Here is a 20,719-nt window from a genome sequence, read left to right as displayed (position 1 = left end):
ATGCAAGTACAAACCCCACGCCAAATCCTGTGCTGATACATGCCTCCGGTGCAATCCTATTTGACTTCAGTTGGAAATGCATGAAGTGTAAATCTATGAAGGATTTCACCCCCTGTTGTAAACCAAATGATTTTTAGTCTAATCCGCATGTTGTGTCGGGCAGTTTAGCTCCATTTATTATCTCAGCAGAGTTATGCTGATTTACAACAGTCAAGGGGCTGGCCCCGTATGTACAACTGCACTACAGCAATGAAAATATTTCACGGGAAGTTCTGCCAGAAAAATGCACTACTCCCCAGATTATAAACCTATGCTGTACTGGAAACAATGGATTCGACACTCCCGCTCAATGCCTTTGTTCCATCAAACACCAGGGAAAGCTACCACAGGCATGAAGAAAGATGCCTGCCAGACTTCTTCACATCTGCTCATATTGCACTAATTGCAGCCATTGAAATTCTCCTGCTCCATTTGTTCAGCAGCAGTGCAGGAGAGCGTCACTCCACACAATACCGTGCGCACAATGAAAGGAGGAATATAATTGCGAACCGATGAGCTAAGACAACATACAGATTGGGAAAAGATGCAGGGACACCTCATTGGAAAGGCTCTGCAGATCAACACGGAGATGAGGACATGCAGCACTGGGCTCCATGCAAATCTGCAGAGCTATTTGCAGAGGCCAAACCAAACTAGTAAAAAGTGTGAAGCTGTGGAAGGGGAAGAGAGAATTAGTATCCAAGATTAAAGGGTTTGCTAATTAAATCCCAGGCAAAAATATCCTGAGAAAATTTGAACTTAAGCTCATATCACATTGGTATCTTTTAATATATTAACAGATTCAATTTCCTTCATGTCTAAATGAGGTAAAAGACTACTTTGAGGTAAAAAGTGAAATATATTGATGCACTTAAAGACAGAAAAACAGTCAGTTGGATTTTGCATTGGGTATATGTGAAAAGCTACTATGACGACTACAGAAAGACTGTTAGACACATATTTTAATTAAAGTGAAGTACTTAATAAAAGCAACAAAACACTGAAGAATAAAGCTGTGAAATCAGCCAAGGGGCTTATAAGAAATAGTTTCAAAGAAATGTTAAAAGTAATATAGAAGGTATTTAATAACAACTTTAGAATAGGTGATACGATTGATGCTTGTAACAACAAAGGGTTATTGATCATTAGGTAGAGGCTGTAATCAATTTCACCAGGGTTTATTTATAAACTATCAATGGCAGGATACAGCCTAAATATGGAGTGTTATTTTATTCATTTGCAGAAAAGAAATCATTTTCTAGACATTTATATTTAAAAACTAATCCCTGCAGAAATAAAAAAAAAAAAAAAAAAAGAAAAAAGGAATAAATGAATGTTTGAATTCAGACCTCATCTTTGATAAATTGAACTTGACATGAAGGTTGTCCAAGATTTCATATTTCTCAGAAGAAGCAGATCTGGACAAACTTGTCATTTCACTTCCCAGTTGAAACCTTTGCTCAAATTCTGCAGAGCTATTGTCCCATGAATCATCATCCGTGGTAAAATCTGGATTATGAAGAGCCATGCACTGCAACCTGTCACACATTTTCAGTAAACATAATAAAACAAAACAGTGGTTTATTTCATCAGGTAGTAGATACAACTGATCTTACTTATCTTTAGGTTCACTGTGAGAGATTTTAATGGAAAAATTCATAGAAAGCGATTTATTCAGTACAGACTGAGCTGCCTTTGGTGACCAGCTGGGTAGACTGGGGAGCAAGAACAAAGACCCCACGACTTTTAGGTGCACCTGGGAGAACCAGCTGTCTGACACACCAGGCAGATGTACCTCAAGGTGTGTAAACCCCCTATAAGCACAAGTTCTATAGTTCTGCTGTGTCTTTCAGTGCATCTGATATAACACTACATGGAGGAAATAAGAGCACACAACCTGCAGTTGCCTATCCTTAGGGCTCTCTAATCACCCTGACCTCAGACCATACATCCTTCCCTTCCCTATTTACAGCCCCTTCTTTCCACTCAAGGTCCTCCAGAGTAATTCTCTGCTCACAACCCCTGCCATTCACTTTATTTCCCAACAGGTTTGGTGTCAGGATATAAGAACGAACCATGCACAATTAAATAGAAGAGAGCTTAGAAAAACATATTTTGAGTAAAATGAAAGTAACTCACCCATTTTCCTCTGAGGAAACCTTCAGTAGCGGTGTCTTCTCTGTAAAGCCAGTGTTTTTTGACCTTGAGGTGAATAATTTGGAAAAATTGAAGTGATACCTTTGGAGAGAAAAAAAAAAAACAAACAGTAGGTCTGCAGCACAATGATTCACTACAGTTCTACAGAACACTTTGCTACAAGTGCATCTAACTAGTTAAATACTCTTTAAGAATGGCGTTCACCTCAATTAAGGTTTTCATTAAGTTTGAACTCGTCATGGTAGTCTCTTCCTTATAGTCATGGGGGACTTTACTTATTCATGTAAGTTCACATTAATATACTTCATAAAACATAAAATAATAGGATAATTTCTGTCCCATAAATGTCATTTGAGACATGGATCACCAGAAATCTACTAATCCCTACAACAACCTCAGCACCCTTCATATTAGGGAAGAAAACTTTATCTGAAGCACAAGTACTTCACTCCTGCAGCAGAATCCCTTCCAAACAGTTTCTATCAAGTCTTGGTCCTGGTGCTGTAGATAATTAACAGAGAGTAAGCTACTTCTTGGCATATTGCAGTTTAGCATCATTAAGAAGCCTTTTGCTAAAATATAAATCCCAAAGCTTACGAAACAGCTGAAAAGAACCAAGCACAATCACAGGGGTCTGGCTTCTGGAAGGGATTAAATAATTGAGCCATTTTAGAACACTCTCCACTACCTGGCTCTTCCATCAAAACCACGATTATTCAGACATTCTCAGATTTATTCCATTCAAAACTGCAGCCACCCACCACCAGAAAGTCCCAAAGAAGTCTGCAAGACATACAGTCAATATGCAGATCTCATTACTCCCAGAGACACTTAGAGGAAACCTAAAATGTCTTCTGTTATTGCTGGATTGTGAGGGGAAAGAAATTATAAAATCACAGACAACTAAACAAATACACAAATGTGACTGGTAATTCAATCTTTCAAATATAAGGCCAGTCCAAAAAGAAAGATCTGTGTATTTAACTTTATAACACAATGGAAGACAGTGGACTTTGCAAAATTAAAATCTTCAGTTCATGCTTCAGCTTGCTTGTTTAGCAGTGTTATCATTCAGAGGCCATGCTAGGTGTGGAGCAACTGGATATGGTTATTTCAGCCTTGAGTGGCCACAAGGCTCATTCAAACTCTGCTGTAAGCACCATATTTGCAGTCTCAACAGAAGAGAATGAATGAGTTAGAGAGACTGAATTATCCAGTACCTCCAGTCACATATTGGGCAGATTACAATTCAGGTGCTACGTTGCACTGACACTTCATCTGTGAAGAGGTGATTGCATACTCTAAAGCTATCAAAATGCTTCCTTTTTTGAATAGGAGAATATCATTCACACAAAAATTTAAGTGGAAAAACTCCGGTATTTTGAAGCAAGTGCTATTCTAATCTTATCATGGACTTAGATGTGAAAGATTACCTACAGCTTTTACAAAATGGAATCCATAAGGATAGTAAAAACACTATCAGGACTTCAAATGTGTGCTCACCAAGCATTACTGAACGCACCTGGCTAATCCCAGCATCTCACTACATTCAAAGTTTGCAACCAAAGGTGACAATTTTAATAAAAATTCTGATGGTGGACCTGAACTTGTACATTCAGAAATTTAACTTACGTAAAGACCAGTTAGCCGTTTCTGCTTTTAAACAAAATGATGCCACTTGTTCCACAAAAAAGGCTCCAAATAATATATACTATATGCTGTTCTGGTCTAACCTTGCATTGCACACACCATTAACATTTCCACACTTGCTCTTCTTCATTTCCTCCTAGGACATGTGCCAAAGCTGAGATTACTCACCAGAAAACTTTCTACAAAGACTTCCATTTTCATCTAATTGTTAGAGGTTGATACCAACCTTTGTGTTACATAGGCATACATATAACTACTGACAATCCCTCTCCTCAACAGGTCTTCACCACTACTTTAAGCGAGTGACCAGTATGCAAAGAGTGCTGAAGGGCAAAGCAACCACAGCAATGGCAACCAGAAAGAAAGGATAAAGGTTTGGTGGAAGGTAGTTTAAATGACAGAACTGGATTTGAAGGATCCAGAAGGCTAGCTAAAACTGTCACCTTCATTTTCTTTTTGCACATTTATTATCCTCACTTGCTGGTATAGGTCTTGCCACTTTTAAAAGGAATTGTATAGCTTCACAGGTTGCCAAGAATGGCCAATACAGGAAAAATAGAAAAGGTCTTCAGATAAAGTGAAAACAATTAGTACATGACAACATCAATTTGCAGAGAATAAAAACTCATGGGCAAGAATAAGCAGCAGGAAGCAGCCAGGTTTGACAAAACAAAAATGATTAGAGAAAAAGCAGAAGAGCCTCAACTCCCCCGTGATGTGATTACTCTAATTAGAGAATGAGAGTAATAGAAACAATAAAGCTAATTAGAGCATAAAAGAATCTTGAAGGCTGAAAGCTCTAGAAAGAAAAATTGTAAAAACATCATGAAAAAATAGCATGGATTATAAAAATGAAAGTCATCCCTGAACGGAGAGCCTAATGCAAGCTCCTCTGTGCCTCTCATACTTTTGCAGAGACACTATTGGTGCGATTTGGTCATCCACTTCATCAAAAGATAACAGAGATCATCTGCAAGCAAAACCTAGGAAGGCCCAAAGACTCCCTGCTATTAGAGGAGCAAGTCTGTAGTGCTCAAAAACCCTGTTAGCATTATTCTTGGCACTTCTTAGGTCTGCAAGTGGCTGGCAATTGTGACACTGTGTAAATAAGGGAAAGAAATCAGTGTGACACATTTCAAAACCCAGGATCAGTTTACATTTTGAATATTTCTTCACAATCAAAAGAGCTAGAAACTTCGGTTATACCTACATGCTAGAATGGAGTGCAATCCATCTCTACTGAGTAATTCAGCAACATTACCAAGGAGCTAATCACTGGGTTGGCTACTAACCCATTGAGCACAGACCCGTTCACAGGATGAGAAGACTGATCTAGATTTACACTGTGCAGGTGAGGAGCTGGTAATTGTGTCCCCTGTTCTTTCATGGTTCAGACTCAAAAATCATTAGTATTTTATACACCAAACATAAGAAGAGACATGAAATAATTACATTTACAAACGTGTATATATTTACATGTAGATATGCACATAGATCTTCACACACAAAAAAATTAACATTCTCATTTCCCTTTCATTGAAAAGCGATGGGAGAAAACTAAAACCAAAAGCTATGGAAAAAAGTATTTGACGAGGACTTCTTCAAAGACTTACAAAGCACCACTTATATGGAAAGATCCATGTAGAACTGACATCAGAGAAAGAAGAGCATGTCCTGCCTCCTGTACAACCAACAGCTGTGGCTACATTCATTCCCACATTTGCTACAGCTGGGCATGTTTTTTAATTAAGAGAAATCTTCCAAACAGAAGATTGTGTTCCTAACCACTTGGCTGCTGCTGTGACAGCAGCTGTATATACGGACTCTGCAGGAGTACAGGTTTGTTCCGAGGAAGCGTGTTTCCTGAGCTGATTACTTGCAGTCAAAGTCATACTTTCCCATCGTTAATCTTTCAAGCAATTACAATTTCTGACTGTCTCCACAGTAACTCAGAAGAGGAACCAGCATCATAGGAGGGCTGTCCATACCCCAAATGATACAGCAGGTTCTGCCAAGTCATGGAGGTGTCCACAGATGAAGCTCCAATTGCCTGACAGCAGCTGGAGAAGGATCTGACCCACAGCACGAAAAAATACAAGCATCCAAAAGCAAGTCCCAGGCATCTAATGCAGGATTCCCCAGATGCTGTGCCTGTGCCACTGCTCCCATGGATAAGCAAGGTTCACACTCTTTTAGTGGCAATTTGTACTTCTCTACGGCTTTACAGCAGAGATACAACCTTCAATCTCCCACACTCATTTGAGCAGTTTAAGGAGAAGCAGGGTCCCCCTGCCCTTCTGGCCATGTGGAGAGGTACACGGAGAGCAGGAGAGGAAAGGAAGAGATGTGGGAGACTCCAGTTGCTCCCACTGACAGGCTGATGACTCCTTGGACGTTATTCAGTCTGTGGCTGAAGATTGCTGCAGGTTCCACCTACAACACACCATTGTTTCCCCTTACCTGCAGGTGACAACTTCCAAAGTCTTCAGGGGACTTTGGATGAATTCCAAAGAGAGAACTTGATTCGTGCCGTTGAGCACCAGACCTGCCCCCTGACCACATTTTTAGGCATTTCCTAATGTGTTTACATATGCTACTTTAAACAAAAGGAAAAGGAAGACTTTATGGTAGGAACTGTTGTTCAGCAATAAGCAACCTTCCAATTCCAAATGCACTACAGCAGAGGACACCTAAAAAAGTAAGCATCCTACAAGAACCTGAGAAAGGAAAAGACCATACTGATCCTAGTTAGCTGGTAAACACTTAAAATAATCACTACATTTGGCTGGAACCTAATATTTAGCCTTGTATTGAAAATATTAATCATGCCACACAATGCATTGTTTTCACTCCCTATAATAAAAAGCATACATTTTAAACATCAGCTAATATAATGCTTCATCTGCCATATGCTACATTGTGCACGCAACTATCAGTAAAAGAGCTATTTCTGTGACAACAGAAAGCAATAATTCTCATTCCTGTGGAAAGGATTTCGTCAGAATTGAAGAAAAGGTGAATATGGCAGCACATGTATTATGCAAGAACACCAACAGTTTTGAATATAACTTATTGGAAATTTCACTACATAAAAAATTAAAAGCAGAATCTCTTCAGGGAAAAAAAAAAGCATGCTTCCTTGAATTAGTAATCACTAAAACCATTACAGGTGTGAGGTTGCCTCTTAAACAAAAGTCCAGGAATACTACCAAGCCAAGAGATTATAACAAACACAGTAAAGATTTAAGCAAAGTTTCCTAGAGGAGAAGGCAGCCAGAGTAAGAATATGAGGGATAATTAATCATGCAGGAGACTAGTAACAACAGTAAGACTTTAATTTATCATTTCTACATTCTAATAGGCTAAAGCCTAATTTCAGAAGCATCACCTTCCCTGAATAGAGAACATTCATACAAATCACATGTACCGAACTAATTACTCAACATAATTGTAAACATGCATAAAGCAGAAATAAATTGAAAAACAGAGAGATTTTTACAAAAAACAAAACAAAACAAAACAAAACAGAACAAAACAGAACAAAAACAAGAAAACCCCACACTAGTTGGGTATTTGTTAGTTTCTGATAAAAGTCCACTTTGGGACAATGGTTAAATGGTACAAACTGTGCTGACTAACACCACAGCATTCAGCTTTTAAACACTTACTGTGTACTAAGCAGCTGTATACACACATCCATCAACATTATAATATATACGTGCCCACACAGAGACACAACACTCCGTCAAGTTTTCTCCTGAGTGGTAGCATGTCATGGGGGAACTGTTATGAGCACCCATTGCAAATGAAGTATGGCCAACTGATACGCTGAGAGTCAGGGGAAGGATCAAAGACTCCAGAGCTCACATCTCTAAACAGGCTTCAGAAGTTTTCTGATGACTGCTTTATGTAGCTTAAACTAAATCAGCAAATAACCTCTAGACCTTTTAAAAGCATGCACCATTAAGATGTCAGAAAAAATTTAGCAATTAAAGCATTACTTAATATAGACTCATTTTCTCTGACTTTCCTAATTTTCTGTTAGACAGGACCGTACAGGATTCCCCAGAGGACTGCAGCGCTGGCACTAACTGACAGCAAGACACTGCAAGAGGCACAGCCAACTCACAGATCTCATATTGAGAAGCGTCTGCCACGCCAAGACCCCAGACAAATAAAGAACATGCTTAAGAAAGATCTGAAATGTGTGCCAAGCTTTTCCAAGATAGAAATGGTTCCTTATACAGAGCACAGAAAATGTGCTTGCTTCATTCACTTCTGCTGGATTTGGAGAGTGAACGTGTCCTGCAAGAGCATGTGGTAGTGGTCCCTCCTCCTTCTTTTGTGCAATATTCTGCTATTTGAAGAAGGAGAGCAATTTTAAGTTCAGAAATAGCTTGGAAAATAGATTGCTGCTTGTGTTTCTTTTTTTAAAATCAAATCAGGCTTTGTAGCGTTATTGTACTTCCCTAAAAAATGAAATTTTCAGATACCTCCAGGATTTGGTAGCTCCTTTTCCTCAAGTGTCTTTGCCTGCCTCTTGTCAGGGGAAGTCTCCATCATAAAGACATCGGGACATGGTTAACAGACCACGACCTCACAGCAGTGGGTGAAGCTAAAAGAAAGTACTTCATCCTTAAGCTGCCCTGAAGCTCCTCTGACTCTACCTAAGAGGACTAAACTGTTCACACATTTTCCACTCCCATGTCAGGGCACCATGAGGTCCATGACCTCCCCACCCATGGCCTGTCCCACAGCACCCAGAGAGGGAGCAGGGATGGGATGGGGATGGGTATCCAGGCCAGCCCAGATCTTCATGATGATCCGGCAAGGCCACGCTGATGGGGCAGGTTCAAAAACCCTACCCTGTGAAGGACTGAGAAGTTGCACTGAAAAGGCATAACTGTTTCCTCTTCTCTGTTTTCTGCTTCAGGGCAGAAAATTGGAAAGCTACAGGAGACAGCATGCAAAAACTGCAGACAGTCTGAAGGAGAAAATACATTTCAGGAGCAGGTGCTGCCAAAACAGTTTAGCTGTTGGCGACTGCCAGCAAGTTGTAAATTTGAAATAGGCACCAGTAGCCAGTATTGGTAGCGGTCCAAATTCCAAAACCCCAGTTTCTCTATGGATTACACAGATAACCTGTTAAGAGGTATTATTCTCAAATGCTGCAGGGCATACTGAAAAATGAATCTGCTATAGGGAAGCAATTTATTAGCCACACTTTAAGCATGGCTGCACTTGTAATATTTTAGCATATTCTGCAAGCTTGGCTTTTAAATAGCAGCATTTCTCTTTGGCATTCACAACGGGCTTTTAGCCTAACCAGCTCTGATGCTAACTGAATTTATGACAAATAAATTGGGGTTCACACTTTTTTTGTAGTCTGTGAGGCAATTCCAAGAATCTCAAAAGTTAAGGAAGTGGTCATAACTTCAAGTTGTAACTTTATATCTGACCAGACTCTCTTGAAGATGCAATATGTGGCACTTGGATGATGGAAACACAAACAGAAGGATAGGTCTGAGAAACAATCGGATGATGTGACCATCTCTAGAGAAGGTTATTCTTCAAGCATTGCAGTGATATGATGTTGTAGTCTCTAAGGTTTGGGGGAACATATGTCGAAGTATGAACATTCACCTTCAGACCAGCTGAATTTAAGGTTGATACAACAGAAGGAAGCACTATTAAAAGAAGACCATTGACCACTTCACAGATGAGGGAACACTTCCTTACAAAATGGTGAGATAGGATTTTTTTGATATAATTTGCCTTAATCCAAGTGATGTACTGACAAGCTCTCACATGTAATTATGCTTCTGGCCTTGCATAGTCTTATAAGATACTCATGCCACTCACCCCAGTTTTGGAGACTGGAAAGAGTAATTCGTGAGCTATACTTAAAGATAAAGTAATGAAGAAGCTAATTTTCCTCTCTGTAACCATTTATTTAAAAATTGTAGCTCCATATGTTTCATTCCAAGAATTTTGAGATAACATTATTCATACCTGCAACTTTTAAAGAAAAAAAGTAACTGTCACTAAAAACAAAGTGTCTCCATTGCTTAGAGTTAAAACATAAAGCCTGTACAAAAAATAAAATTAAAAAAAAAGGTACAAAAAAGCTCATTAACAACATGAAAAAATATGGCTGATTTCTGTGTCTGGAAAAGTGTTAGAGAGAGGAGGTGAAGGCAAGCAGCAGGCCACCACATGGCTTAAAAAAATCAAGTTGTCATCAAACCAAGCTTTGTTTTAAAAAACCACATTATATATCCCAACTATTGTAAGCTTGCCGGGACTTGTATTTTGTTCTTTGTTCACAAGAATATGAAAGAAGGCAAGTTCAAGAAGCTTCCTATCTGGTAAATAGTTGGGTTCTCATAAGGTATTACAATGTAACTAGGACAACTTATATGGTCTTTATGTAGATCCTGATATCAGTGGACTGGACCCAGCAAAAATGTTAAAATTTACTCTAAAGCTAAGGCATGAGACACAGTACTCAGAGCAGACAGAAAAGAAACAGCAGTAAAATTTCAAGATAAATAAATTGTAGAGGGAGATACAGCTATCATATATTGAAATAACACTACCAAGTTGATAAAGTAATGGGTATTTTTTCACTATAATGGAAGTCCTTCCATTATATTTTTTTTTCATTATTTTAATTATAATGGAGGTACTAAGAATTGCTTTTCAGGTTCTGTCTGAGCATAAGACACTGAGGTTATCCATGTAACTTTTCCCATCTAAAAGTCTGGTCTATGATAGTTACAGTCACTGGCAAGAGAGAGCCCTTCAAATCATTTTCATCCTCCCTGTCTCCCATGCTGATTATACAAGGAACCTGGAGAATTAACTTTGAGATAACAGAAAGACTGCTTCACTAAATAATGTATAAGCCTCACATAAACAATGTCTATATTACTGTACGCCAAAAAGTACTTTTTTCATTTACTTTTTATTTGCTCTTTTTTTGTACAGAAGACTTTTTATCAAAAAAGTTGTTGGGTGTTGATTAGGAATACAAAAAACTACCAACAAGTCCTTCCAAACATGATTTCCTCATAACTTCTTAACAAGTAACTTCCAATACAGAGTAAATCCACATCACTGGTCACTGCATTCCACCTCAAGTTATAGCAGAGAGAAAAATTTTTAAAGCACTGAAAATCCCAGAGGAGCAAAGTAAAGAAACCAAACAGAATAAAAAGGTAGCTGATAATAATACAGTATTTGCTCTTACATTTGGAGAATATTTAGTGAAACCACTCAAGAATAAATGCAGTTTTATCTCACAAAGATGGTGCTCTTCCCTGCAATAGTCCTTCACTATGACCACTGCATCATGTTAACATATGCAGTTTACAAGCCTCAGGAAACTCATTCCACAGTGTTGGGTTCTGTTTTGCTATCAGACACCTTCTGCCTTGAAAGGCCTCAGATATCTACAGGTACCTCAAGACTACAATGTCAGAGAAGGAGCTATCTAATTTATGTTAACAAGGAGCTTTAAAACACAGTTTTTTGATTCAGTGCCAATGGGAGATGAATTTGAAACACAAGATCTGAGTCCAGAAACACACTCAACTGAGATTCCAAAAGGAAAAAAAAAAGGAAGAAAAAAAATAAAAAAACAAGGATGATTATAAATAATGCATTCCAGACAAACTCAGAATTTCCTTGTCTCTTGCAGAGTAGCATGCCAATTATATTTGGCAAGTCTCCCCCCAAGTGGGGAAACTGATCACAAAAACAAAGAATAATGATGCCATTTCAGCTTCCCTTCCTCCTGGTTTAAGCTGTAATCCTTCTCCAAGTAAGAACATACTCCTGTGCACTGAAAAGTCAAAAAAACAAAATCATGCCTCTCAGGGTTCAGAAGGAAATTCCTTTTCCAGCATGGCAGATGGCTTTGTTCCAGCAACATAGTTTAACTATATATCATATTTCTCGATAGCAATGATGCACAACTTCCCTCCCAGTCACACAGATGCCAGACTCTTTCCTCTTAGACACTGTGTTCCCTTTGGACCTATATGGAGTGACACTTTGGTTACTCCATAGTCTCACAGAGTTGATTTCCTTCCATCTTGCTCCTTAAATAACATATACTTGATGAGAAATGTCATAATATTTGCTACGCATGCCCTAAAAATCAGCATTGTCCCAAAGCTAAATAAATCCTGGACATTGATCACCAAAAAAAAAAAAGGGTAGGATTCTGCTCAGTGGCTGTGGACAATAAGTCTTTGCATATGCATGAAAATTTCTGACAATCCAGATGTGAGGTTACATAAATAACATCTCATTCTGTTCTCCCAAAGAAAAAGAAAAGAGAAAAGGAGAAGTGTCAGTGCTGCTGGCTTCAAAGAAAATAAATCTTCAGCAAGAGATTATCTGCAGAAAAGGGGAAACCCCATGCTGACATGGCTGCCCACTATCATCAGCTTCCTTCTGTCTTCTTCCCCTTATTAAGGCAGAAGGCTCCAAGCCGCTATACAAAGAGACAGATGAAAAAAACAGCAGGTCCTTACAAATGAACCCCATTAAGGAAGCAAGACAGATACATCTGTCTCCAAAACCAGAAGAATTGAGATGAAGGGTCTCTGTTACTCGTCCCAACATGGCAGAGATGCTGTGGAGCACAGCTAATTTAGACAGAGACAGGAGAAAGTTTACAAGTTTTTGTTTCTTCAGGCAGATACAGTGCCTGAATAAGTTATTCATTTTCAATCAAGAACACTTGCTAGTATTTTAGAAAGCATGAAAAAAAAGTCTTTTCATCGAAAAAAAAGCAAAGCTTGTCCTTTGTTACTTGTTGAACCAGTTACACAGCTATTTGATTATACACTCAAACAGATCAAAAAGGTTTAACGCTCTCGAATCAACAGTACTTCCAAATAAGAGAAGCCTGAAACCCACATCAAATGCCTGAACATAGGATAAAGTATAGCACTAACAAAACACAACTTCTCACATATATCTTTTGAATAAAACAGCTCCAGAAACTGTTGCCAAGATAAACAGCCACTGCATTAACAAATGTTTTTTTAATACAATTTGCATAGGTAGTTTGCAAAAAGAAATTATCTGTAGAGTGTGACACAGCAGGAAAACTGAAGGATACTCTGAGACTATGGACATGCAAAGGAAAAACGTAAGTGGATACTCTAAGCAGTGGAGCAATAAACAAAATAACAAAAAAGTGAAAATAAGAGAGAAAGACTAAAATGCCCATAACCAGACATTGTTCTTAAAGGTTAATGTAGAGGCAGCTCTTCTGCACCTCAAAAATCAACACAGAATAATGGTTGTTCCTCTACACAAAAATAACAGCTTTAAAGCCCAAATAATGGAATTGCATTTGAGACACGACACTTAGAAGTAGGTTACAATTGCAAGGAAATGTTTTAAAAACAAAGAAACAAAAAAGTGTTTATGAGAAGCAGAAATCCATAGCACATTGTCACAGAGAAAAAAATAATTTTGTACTATTCTAAGGTTATGCAGTGTGAAAGTTAATTAGAACAGTGGAAGAACTAAAGCTACAGGAATTATCTCCTCCAGAAGCATTAGGAAAAAGCATGAGCTAGAGAGAAAAAAATATCATGACACATGGCAGAGCTAAAAGAACAGATTTTAACTTAAGACAAAAGCATACAGACATATTAAATTTTTTAAAGGCCATAGATTTAGAAAGGAAGGATGGACTCCATCAACACTTGTTCTTCATTGCAAGAGGTATGGTTAGAGTCTCAGCTCTGCAGTGTTATTCCAGTTTATATATTCATTTTTTTGGTCAATTACCAAACGTTGTAACCTCAACAGGACAAGGTATGCTCATACTTGCAACTTTCTTGTTAATGAAGACTAAATGTGATATAGACCATGACACCATGAAGACCTCATCCTTGAAGAGATACATATGCAGCATGGGTAGGATCCTGATGATTAATTCTGCATACAAGTAAATAAATTCCATTACATATAAGGAAGCTGGTGTCAATACTGCATTTTGATGATCTCAAAGCATTATATGTATGACCTAAATCTCCCCAGATTCACAGTGTTTAACAAGTATGAAGAGCCAGAATTCTCTTTTCTCCATCCTTTCTCCTTGAGCCTAAAACCTTTGTTGGACTGACATGTCATGAAAATTAAGTGATCGGTCCTACTCTAAATTGTAAATAAATTGGAACATTTGTTGACTGCTTTTGATGTGGAGTTCTTGTGTTTTCTGCCTCACAAATACCAGATTTCCAGCTGAAGGAAAGCATGACAGGTCTAATGACATCAGTGGAGCTCTTTCAACTTTTGCCGACAAACTTATAGGTTCAAAACTGTGATTAGCATGATACCCATACACACAAATGCTTATGACAATCTATCATTCTTTTCTGCCAAACACAGTCTATCTTCTGTCAAAATAGGCTAGTTGCAATATTTATGGCCCTATAATCCTCTTCAATACTATCATGCAACTATGAGCAGGTTTGTAATGGGTGTTTGTTGCCATTTTATTTGTGGTTAAAAACAATAGTTTTCCACATGCTGATGTTCAAAATTTTTACTCTGAAACATCACTGCTCCTTACAGTTCTGGCTTAGCTTATTTTTGGGCACAGGCTACAATATGCCAAGTAGAAGTGAGCCAAAAACAACGTCTAAAATGTACAAATTCCATTGCACCACTTCTGCATAGAGCATTTGCTCTTGTTAGCCTGCGCTGGAAAGTACTGGGAGGCACAAAGTAAAGCGCGCAGAGCAGCTCGGCAAAGAAGCCATGTGCTGCCAATGGATGCAACAAAATCATGTACTTGTATAATATTACAACATAGCCCTGCTGTTTTAGCTTACACAATTAAAGATACATCAGAAAAAGCAGAAGTGCATTGCTTGTTACCCTCCATTTTGAGTTTACTCTTCCCTTTATCAGACAGATTCACTAAATTTGGGTTCATGCATTCCACTGTAAGAGGTTTACATGATGAACCAGCTGTCTATAGACTCCTAAAGAGGATTGCAGCTCACATGTCATTGACATGGCTGAGGAGGTAGAGCTGCTCCTATCACTCCCAGAAAGATTACAGACAAAAGAATATTTGAAGCCGCTTTTACTTTTTTATTTTCTCAGCAGCAGAGAAAATAAATTACGTAAGACCACATGAGTGGGTGGAAAAGTCACTGCAAAATATTTACCTACTCTATTCAAGGAAGTATTGTATTAATCCAGGATTAGACTTCCTACAGTAAATTCATCAATAGCATAGCACTTCCTCCTCAAACAGCAAGTGCAATGCCCTGCCAGACATACCCGTTCAATATAACTGCTAGCAGGGCCATCTGAAAGAAATGATTTCACACTCCAGCACTGCCAAAGCTTCACTTCAGGAAAGGGGAGTCCTTACAGAAACTCTGCTCAAGGATACCAGGGAGTGAATGGCAGATGGACTGTGTTTACTGTCCTTACCGACTAGCACGGAAAGGGGAGTAGCTCAGAAAGTGTAAGCAAAACCTTCAGCCTTTCACAGCTGCTTCTGAATGATGCTAATTCACAGACAGTACTGAGTCAGTATCTTCTGCTGCACTTCGGAAAACTGTGAGTTGCTGTAACTGCCAATCTGTTTTCTATTTCACCCTGCCAAAAAGAAATCATATAAAAATGTGCAGAGGGGAAAAAAAAAAAAAAAATCAACACCCAAGTGTATTACTTGTGAACCTACCCAGTTCTGACAGACATGGCTCCAGCCTGCTGTGCTGTCCTTGACTTAGCTCTGACCTGCTGTGGACAGAGCTCTGCGTGGTCTCTGACTTCTGCTGCTCCATTAGCACAATTATTGCAGGTTGCCCCTGCAGTCCCATTAGTACCTATCAAGCAGAGAATTGCTTGCTCGGTCACTGTCTGTAAGCATTTTGGTGACTCATTTATCAGCTTTTGCTGTATTTCAGAGAGTAAATCACTTGAGCTCCTTATGAATAGCAGGTTTTAAAAAAAGCCATATGATTTGCCAGACTACAGACTGTGACCCTGTTTGTTTTTTTTTTAATTCACTGGCTAATTTCTTCCATCTGCATTAATCTATTTTTCCATCAACTACATTCAATTTAACATGAACTTCAGTTCTCAAATGTATGACCACCACTATCCTGGAAATTTTTATTGTGGCTGAGGAATGATTTCCAGTGCTTCTAACACAAGAAGACAAACCACTCTAATGCTAATTAATTCTAATGGCAGAGATATTTAAAGTCTTCGGTAGTGTGAAACACATCTCTATCACCAAGCAGAACTATGCTCTAAAACATCTGTTCCCAACAGTAAGCTATGAAAAAAAGGTTCTATCCTTCAACCGCAGAGCCTGGGCCCATGAAAAAGTTGCCATGTTATCCTGCAGATCATTTACCACCCAACAACAGAGCTGCAGTGGCTGCCTACCCACATGTCCACCTGATGCAGCGATACATGTAAGGACTGTGGATTTTCAGTGCTTGATTTTCCTTCTCCCCAGTCACTGTCAGCAAAGATTCAATTGCTCTTCCCCACATAAAGCTTTTGCACACCTCCAGGGCAGAAAATCGGGAACAAAATTAAATTCTTATTAATTAGCACAATTTGATCACCTGCGAGTGCAAAGTTCTGATTCCCACAAATTGTTCAGTGTGTCAGAGCCGCCACCCACACACAGACACAGCAGCCAGGAACGAAGTACGCAGTTTTTCAAAGAAAAAGCTTCATTGAGGGATACTGAGTGACTATTTGCTTCATCTTACACGGATAGCTACTCTCACATCAGCTAGTTAAAGCTCATGCATGCCCTCCTGCTCAACTGTGACTGCCTCTGTGCAACACATTTCTTTTCAAAATCTGGCTGTCTGGTTGGCTTAACCCTTCAACCTTAAAAGGTAAAAAAATCATTGCTGACATTAAAAGCCTTCCTCCATTTAAACAGAGGTTTACATGAAGAAACAGCTGTCCAACTCCAAAGAGGATTGAAGCTTGTATGTTACTGGCATCTCTCCACAATTGGCCTAAGAGGTCTAACAAAGATGAACCCCACATAACCATATTATTAACCATTAGGAAGAGAGCAGCTGCTTGCAAAATTCAACAGTTTTGTCCAATGTCACAGGGACTCAACTGAAACATTTGATCTTTGGAGGCTGGTACACTGCAAATTTTTCATTGAGTGCTGAGTTCAGTTTTTAACCTGACTGTTGGAAAAGTGTGAAGCAATTAATTAGTACCCCTTAATTCTTTCAACAGAGCGCTTTTAGAAACAAATATTAATAGTGGTGGACTTTTGTTTACCCAATGTCCTGTCAGAATCAAAAAGCATTTGAGTGGCTACATGGGAGTGCTATGGTTTTAGTCTGCTGATGACAGAACAGAAATTGTAGTACATGACCAATCTGAGATATTGTGAACCATTATAAGAAATAAGTACTGAGATGATGAATAGTAAACTGCAACAGAGAAATTAAATAACTCTGAATACAGGGAAATTTCTCACGAGTGAGGTCAATTTCTGTACATTTCACTAACAGCAAAAACTAAGTTAAAATCAGTCTTTTGCTGAACACATCTCTTTTACTCAAATGAAACCAAACACGCTCATTTACACCATACAACCACATTTCTGTCTTCCTTTCGTTACCACTCCAAGATGCTTTTTTCCAGGAAATAGGGAAGAGCAAGTTATAAAGGGGCAGCAGACCTTTCCAATAACTTACTTATTAGCCTATTGTGCATAATGTCATCTTTCTGTTATACTTCCTACCATTCAAGCTAAAGGTTTGCTAGAGCTGCTTATTGCTTCTTTAGAGTTTTTCAGGGTTTTAATGGTATTTTGTAATGTAGTAGGGGTAACAGCAGGGAGCTTTAGTCCGAGCTAAGAGAGTCTCAGCAGTCCTATGCCCCTACACAGTTTACTCATGACAAACTGGGTTGCGACCACATTCCTCCATGTTAGCAACAAATGCTTCAAAGCATATATTCAAAACCAAATAAACCAAATTAAATCAATTAGTAAAGTCCTGACTTTAAAACTTCTTTAATATTATTTGTTCACTGTACTGTCATAGTATTTAAAGATCCTTCTGGGGAATCAAAACAGTCACTACAGATAAGAAATGGAAAGAAAGCCAGAACTGTCACCATTCAGGCAGCAAGCAGAATCACCAGAAACCACATGAGAATGATGAATGTGGCAGTTTGCTGTGAAGTCATCTATCTGTTCTGGACTCTTCTCTAATGTTTGTGTGATTGACATGAAAAAATCAGAATGGTTCCTACACAAACATGCAATTATGATGTGAAAATGACTGCTTTCCTTGACTGTTGAACAGAAGATGATTTCATTTTATTCTAACAGCCAAAGATCAAAATTAGTCTTAGGACACACAAAAAATGTGTTTTGAATGTTTTTGAGGGTTTTTTTTTCCCCAGCCTTTTTCCCTTGTCTGAAGAAGCTTTTAAATTGTCACATAAATTTTACTTATTTAGACAGTAACCATATCTTCTTGTCATCCAATTCTGTCTCATAAATGTCCTTTAAAAGTAGCAATATATCAATATAATTAAAAATCAAAATTGAGATTTATAATCACTCACCGCTAAAGGCATAACTTCACTTTCATATTGACTTTTCTCTATACAACAGCTTATCCTCTCCCAGCTTCTCCAAATAACAAGAAATACAATTGCAATCTTTCCATTGTATTGCTGCAAACTGAGAATTCAATAGACATTTTTAACTCACTGACCTTCTCATTGCAAACCAATCTCCCTACTGATCCTGGTACCACGGATTCAGGGCAAAGGAAGAGTTGGATTTGGTTGATTGTTTTTACTTTTTCTTACATAAGTGAGCATTACGTAAGTGAAACTGAGGGACGGGAGAAATGCTGATGAAACACAAATTCAAGCAGATTCAAAAAAAAGAGATTATTTTTTGTTATCCCAGAGATGAATCTTCTTAATGAGGCACAAAGATTAAAGAAAAAAAAAATCCAAGGACTATCTTATTAAATGACCAGCAAATTCCAGGGCCAAATTCATCCAAATATAACTTCAGTGGAGGAATGCTAGAGCTTGGTTTCATCACCTTGCTTTCACAGTCTAATTTCTCATGAAAAGTTCATGACAAAATGATCACACAACTGTCAACCTTTTTTTTTTCTTTCAGAGAATAACGTTATTCTCTGACCACCTAAAGGAGGTACAACCAGCAATTACACCAAAGAAAGAAAGGGACCAAAAGGCAATATGAAATGAATGCCACAGGATCTAGTTACTCTATCACTCCTTTCTTCCACCATTTTCATATTCCAATGAATGCCTTTTTTTTCAGTAACATAGTTTTAAATAGCAACACAAAGTAACTGGTTACATGGGATTAAGAAATACTATTCATCTCATTTCTATAGACACCCTTCGAGGCTCAGTAACCCCTAAGCTGAAAACAGCTGACTTCACCCCCTTCCTGTGGATCACAAAAGAGGATTTCAGATTTGGTTGATATTAAGTCACGCTGTTAGGTTTTTCCCATGGAAGTAGCACTAATGATGAGGTGACCAAGGAAACCAAGGGGCTTTTTTTGTGGCCACATCCCATACATACAGAGACATGATGGAAGGAAGTAGCCTGTGCTTTTGGAGATGTCAGGGCTGACCTGAAGAGTATTGCCCGTGCTGCCACAGAGCAGTGTGAAATCTTTCTGCAAGGTAAGGGGCTCAGGAAGGTGGCTTGGACCAATGTCCATCAACCGCAAAAGCCACTTTCACGTAACTGTAATGAAAAAGAGCCTGGTCAATCCATTGTTAAAGGCCAATAAGAAAGAGAGAGGTGCAAAATCAAAATCCAGACTTCACTGCCATTTTACAGTACTTAAAAACCTCTATTTCCAATAGACCAAACTACACTACAGTTCAGTGTAAACGTACATCTAGGCCAGGCACATTCCCACTGAAAGCCGCTGGAGATCATTTACCATTCGCTTCAGAGAGGCATGCCTGCGTTTCCCACAGTGAGCAGGACTGACGGAAGTACGTTGCTCACAAGAAAGCAGACAGCTTGCTTTCAGGGAGAAGGATGCTCTGGAAAGACAAAGTCATTGGGGTGACCACTGTGGATGGTCCAGACCTCCTCACACAGAGCCCAGGGAACCGAATGCAAAGCAGTCAAAGCTGGAGTCCAAAGATGTTGTTCTACAATACGCAAAGTAAATGAGAAGGTATTTTGACAGACAATATGCACACTGACCACAAAATACCTGCAGGATTGTGCTGCAGTCAAATGGAAATGTTCAGTCCAGATTAGGGTGGACATCTATGTCCCTGGGAAAAGGGCCCCGCTTAACTCCAGAACAGTTTCTTAAAGGTAATTTTGGTGACCAAGACAAATCCCCTGTTCTTTTAAATAGATTCTTTGGAAAGTCTTGTCTCGGCGTACATTTGAACAATTTACAGAACCTGGGAACCTTATCCCTGAAAGATAATTCAGCAATTTAAGTTAAGTAGATTCATTAAAACAAACCACACAGACATGCCAATTTAGTGAACCTCTTTATGGAAAAAAAAAAAGGATTTGCTCTCCTCTTTTTTTAATCATTAGTAGTTCTCTTTGCAAGCAAAAGAACAATTTACTTTAAAAGCTAATTGTCATTCTAATGAAACTAATCAAACAACTCGTGAGTCTGCAAAGGTTTATCCATGGTTTTATCTGCATTCTGTCGAGTACCCTCAATGATTTAAGGGTAATTACTCACACTAGAGGGGTCACACAGATCACATCAGTATTTTAACTGCACCTGATGTACACCGGCTAAAATACATGCTAAGAAGAGGCAGATAAGATTCATCTCCAT

At 38.7% G+C, this 20,719-nt stretch overlaps 1 protein-coding gene across 1 annotated transcript in view; it reads right to left on the bottom strand.

Annotated features, from left to right (window-relative positions):
* OCA2 (oculocutaneous albinism II) overlaps positions 1-20,719 on the bottom strand; it is a 170,448-nt gene that overhangs the window by 147,118 nt on the left and 2,611 nt on the right. The window contains exons 2-3 of the mRNA XM_009701983.1: positions 2,179-2,277; positions 1,389-1,577 (exon numbers count right to left, since the gene is read on the bottom strand). Of these exons, the coding sequence (XP_009700285.1) occupies positions 1,389-1,577; positions 2,179-2,277 (288 nt within the window). The remainder of the gene's footprint in view (positions 1-1,388; positions 1,578-2,178; positions 2,278-20,719) is intronic.

The sequence above is a fragment of the Cariama cristata genome, unplaced genomic scaffold (genome assembly GCF_000690535.1).
Source record: "Cariama cristata isolate BGI_N322 unplaced genomic scaffold, ASM69053v1 scaffold5186, whole genome shotgun sequence".
NCBI lineage: Eukaryota > Metazoa > Chordata > Aves > Cariamiformes > Cariamidae > Cariama > Cariama cristata.
The sequence above is the reverse complement of the archived record's forward strand: the minus strand, read 5'-3'. Positions and strand labels throughout refer to the sequence as shown.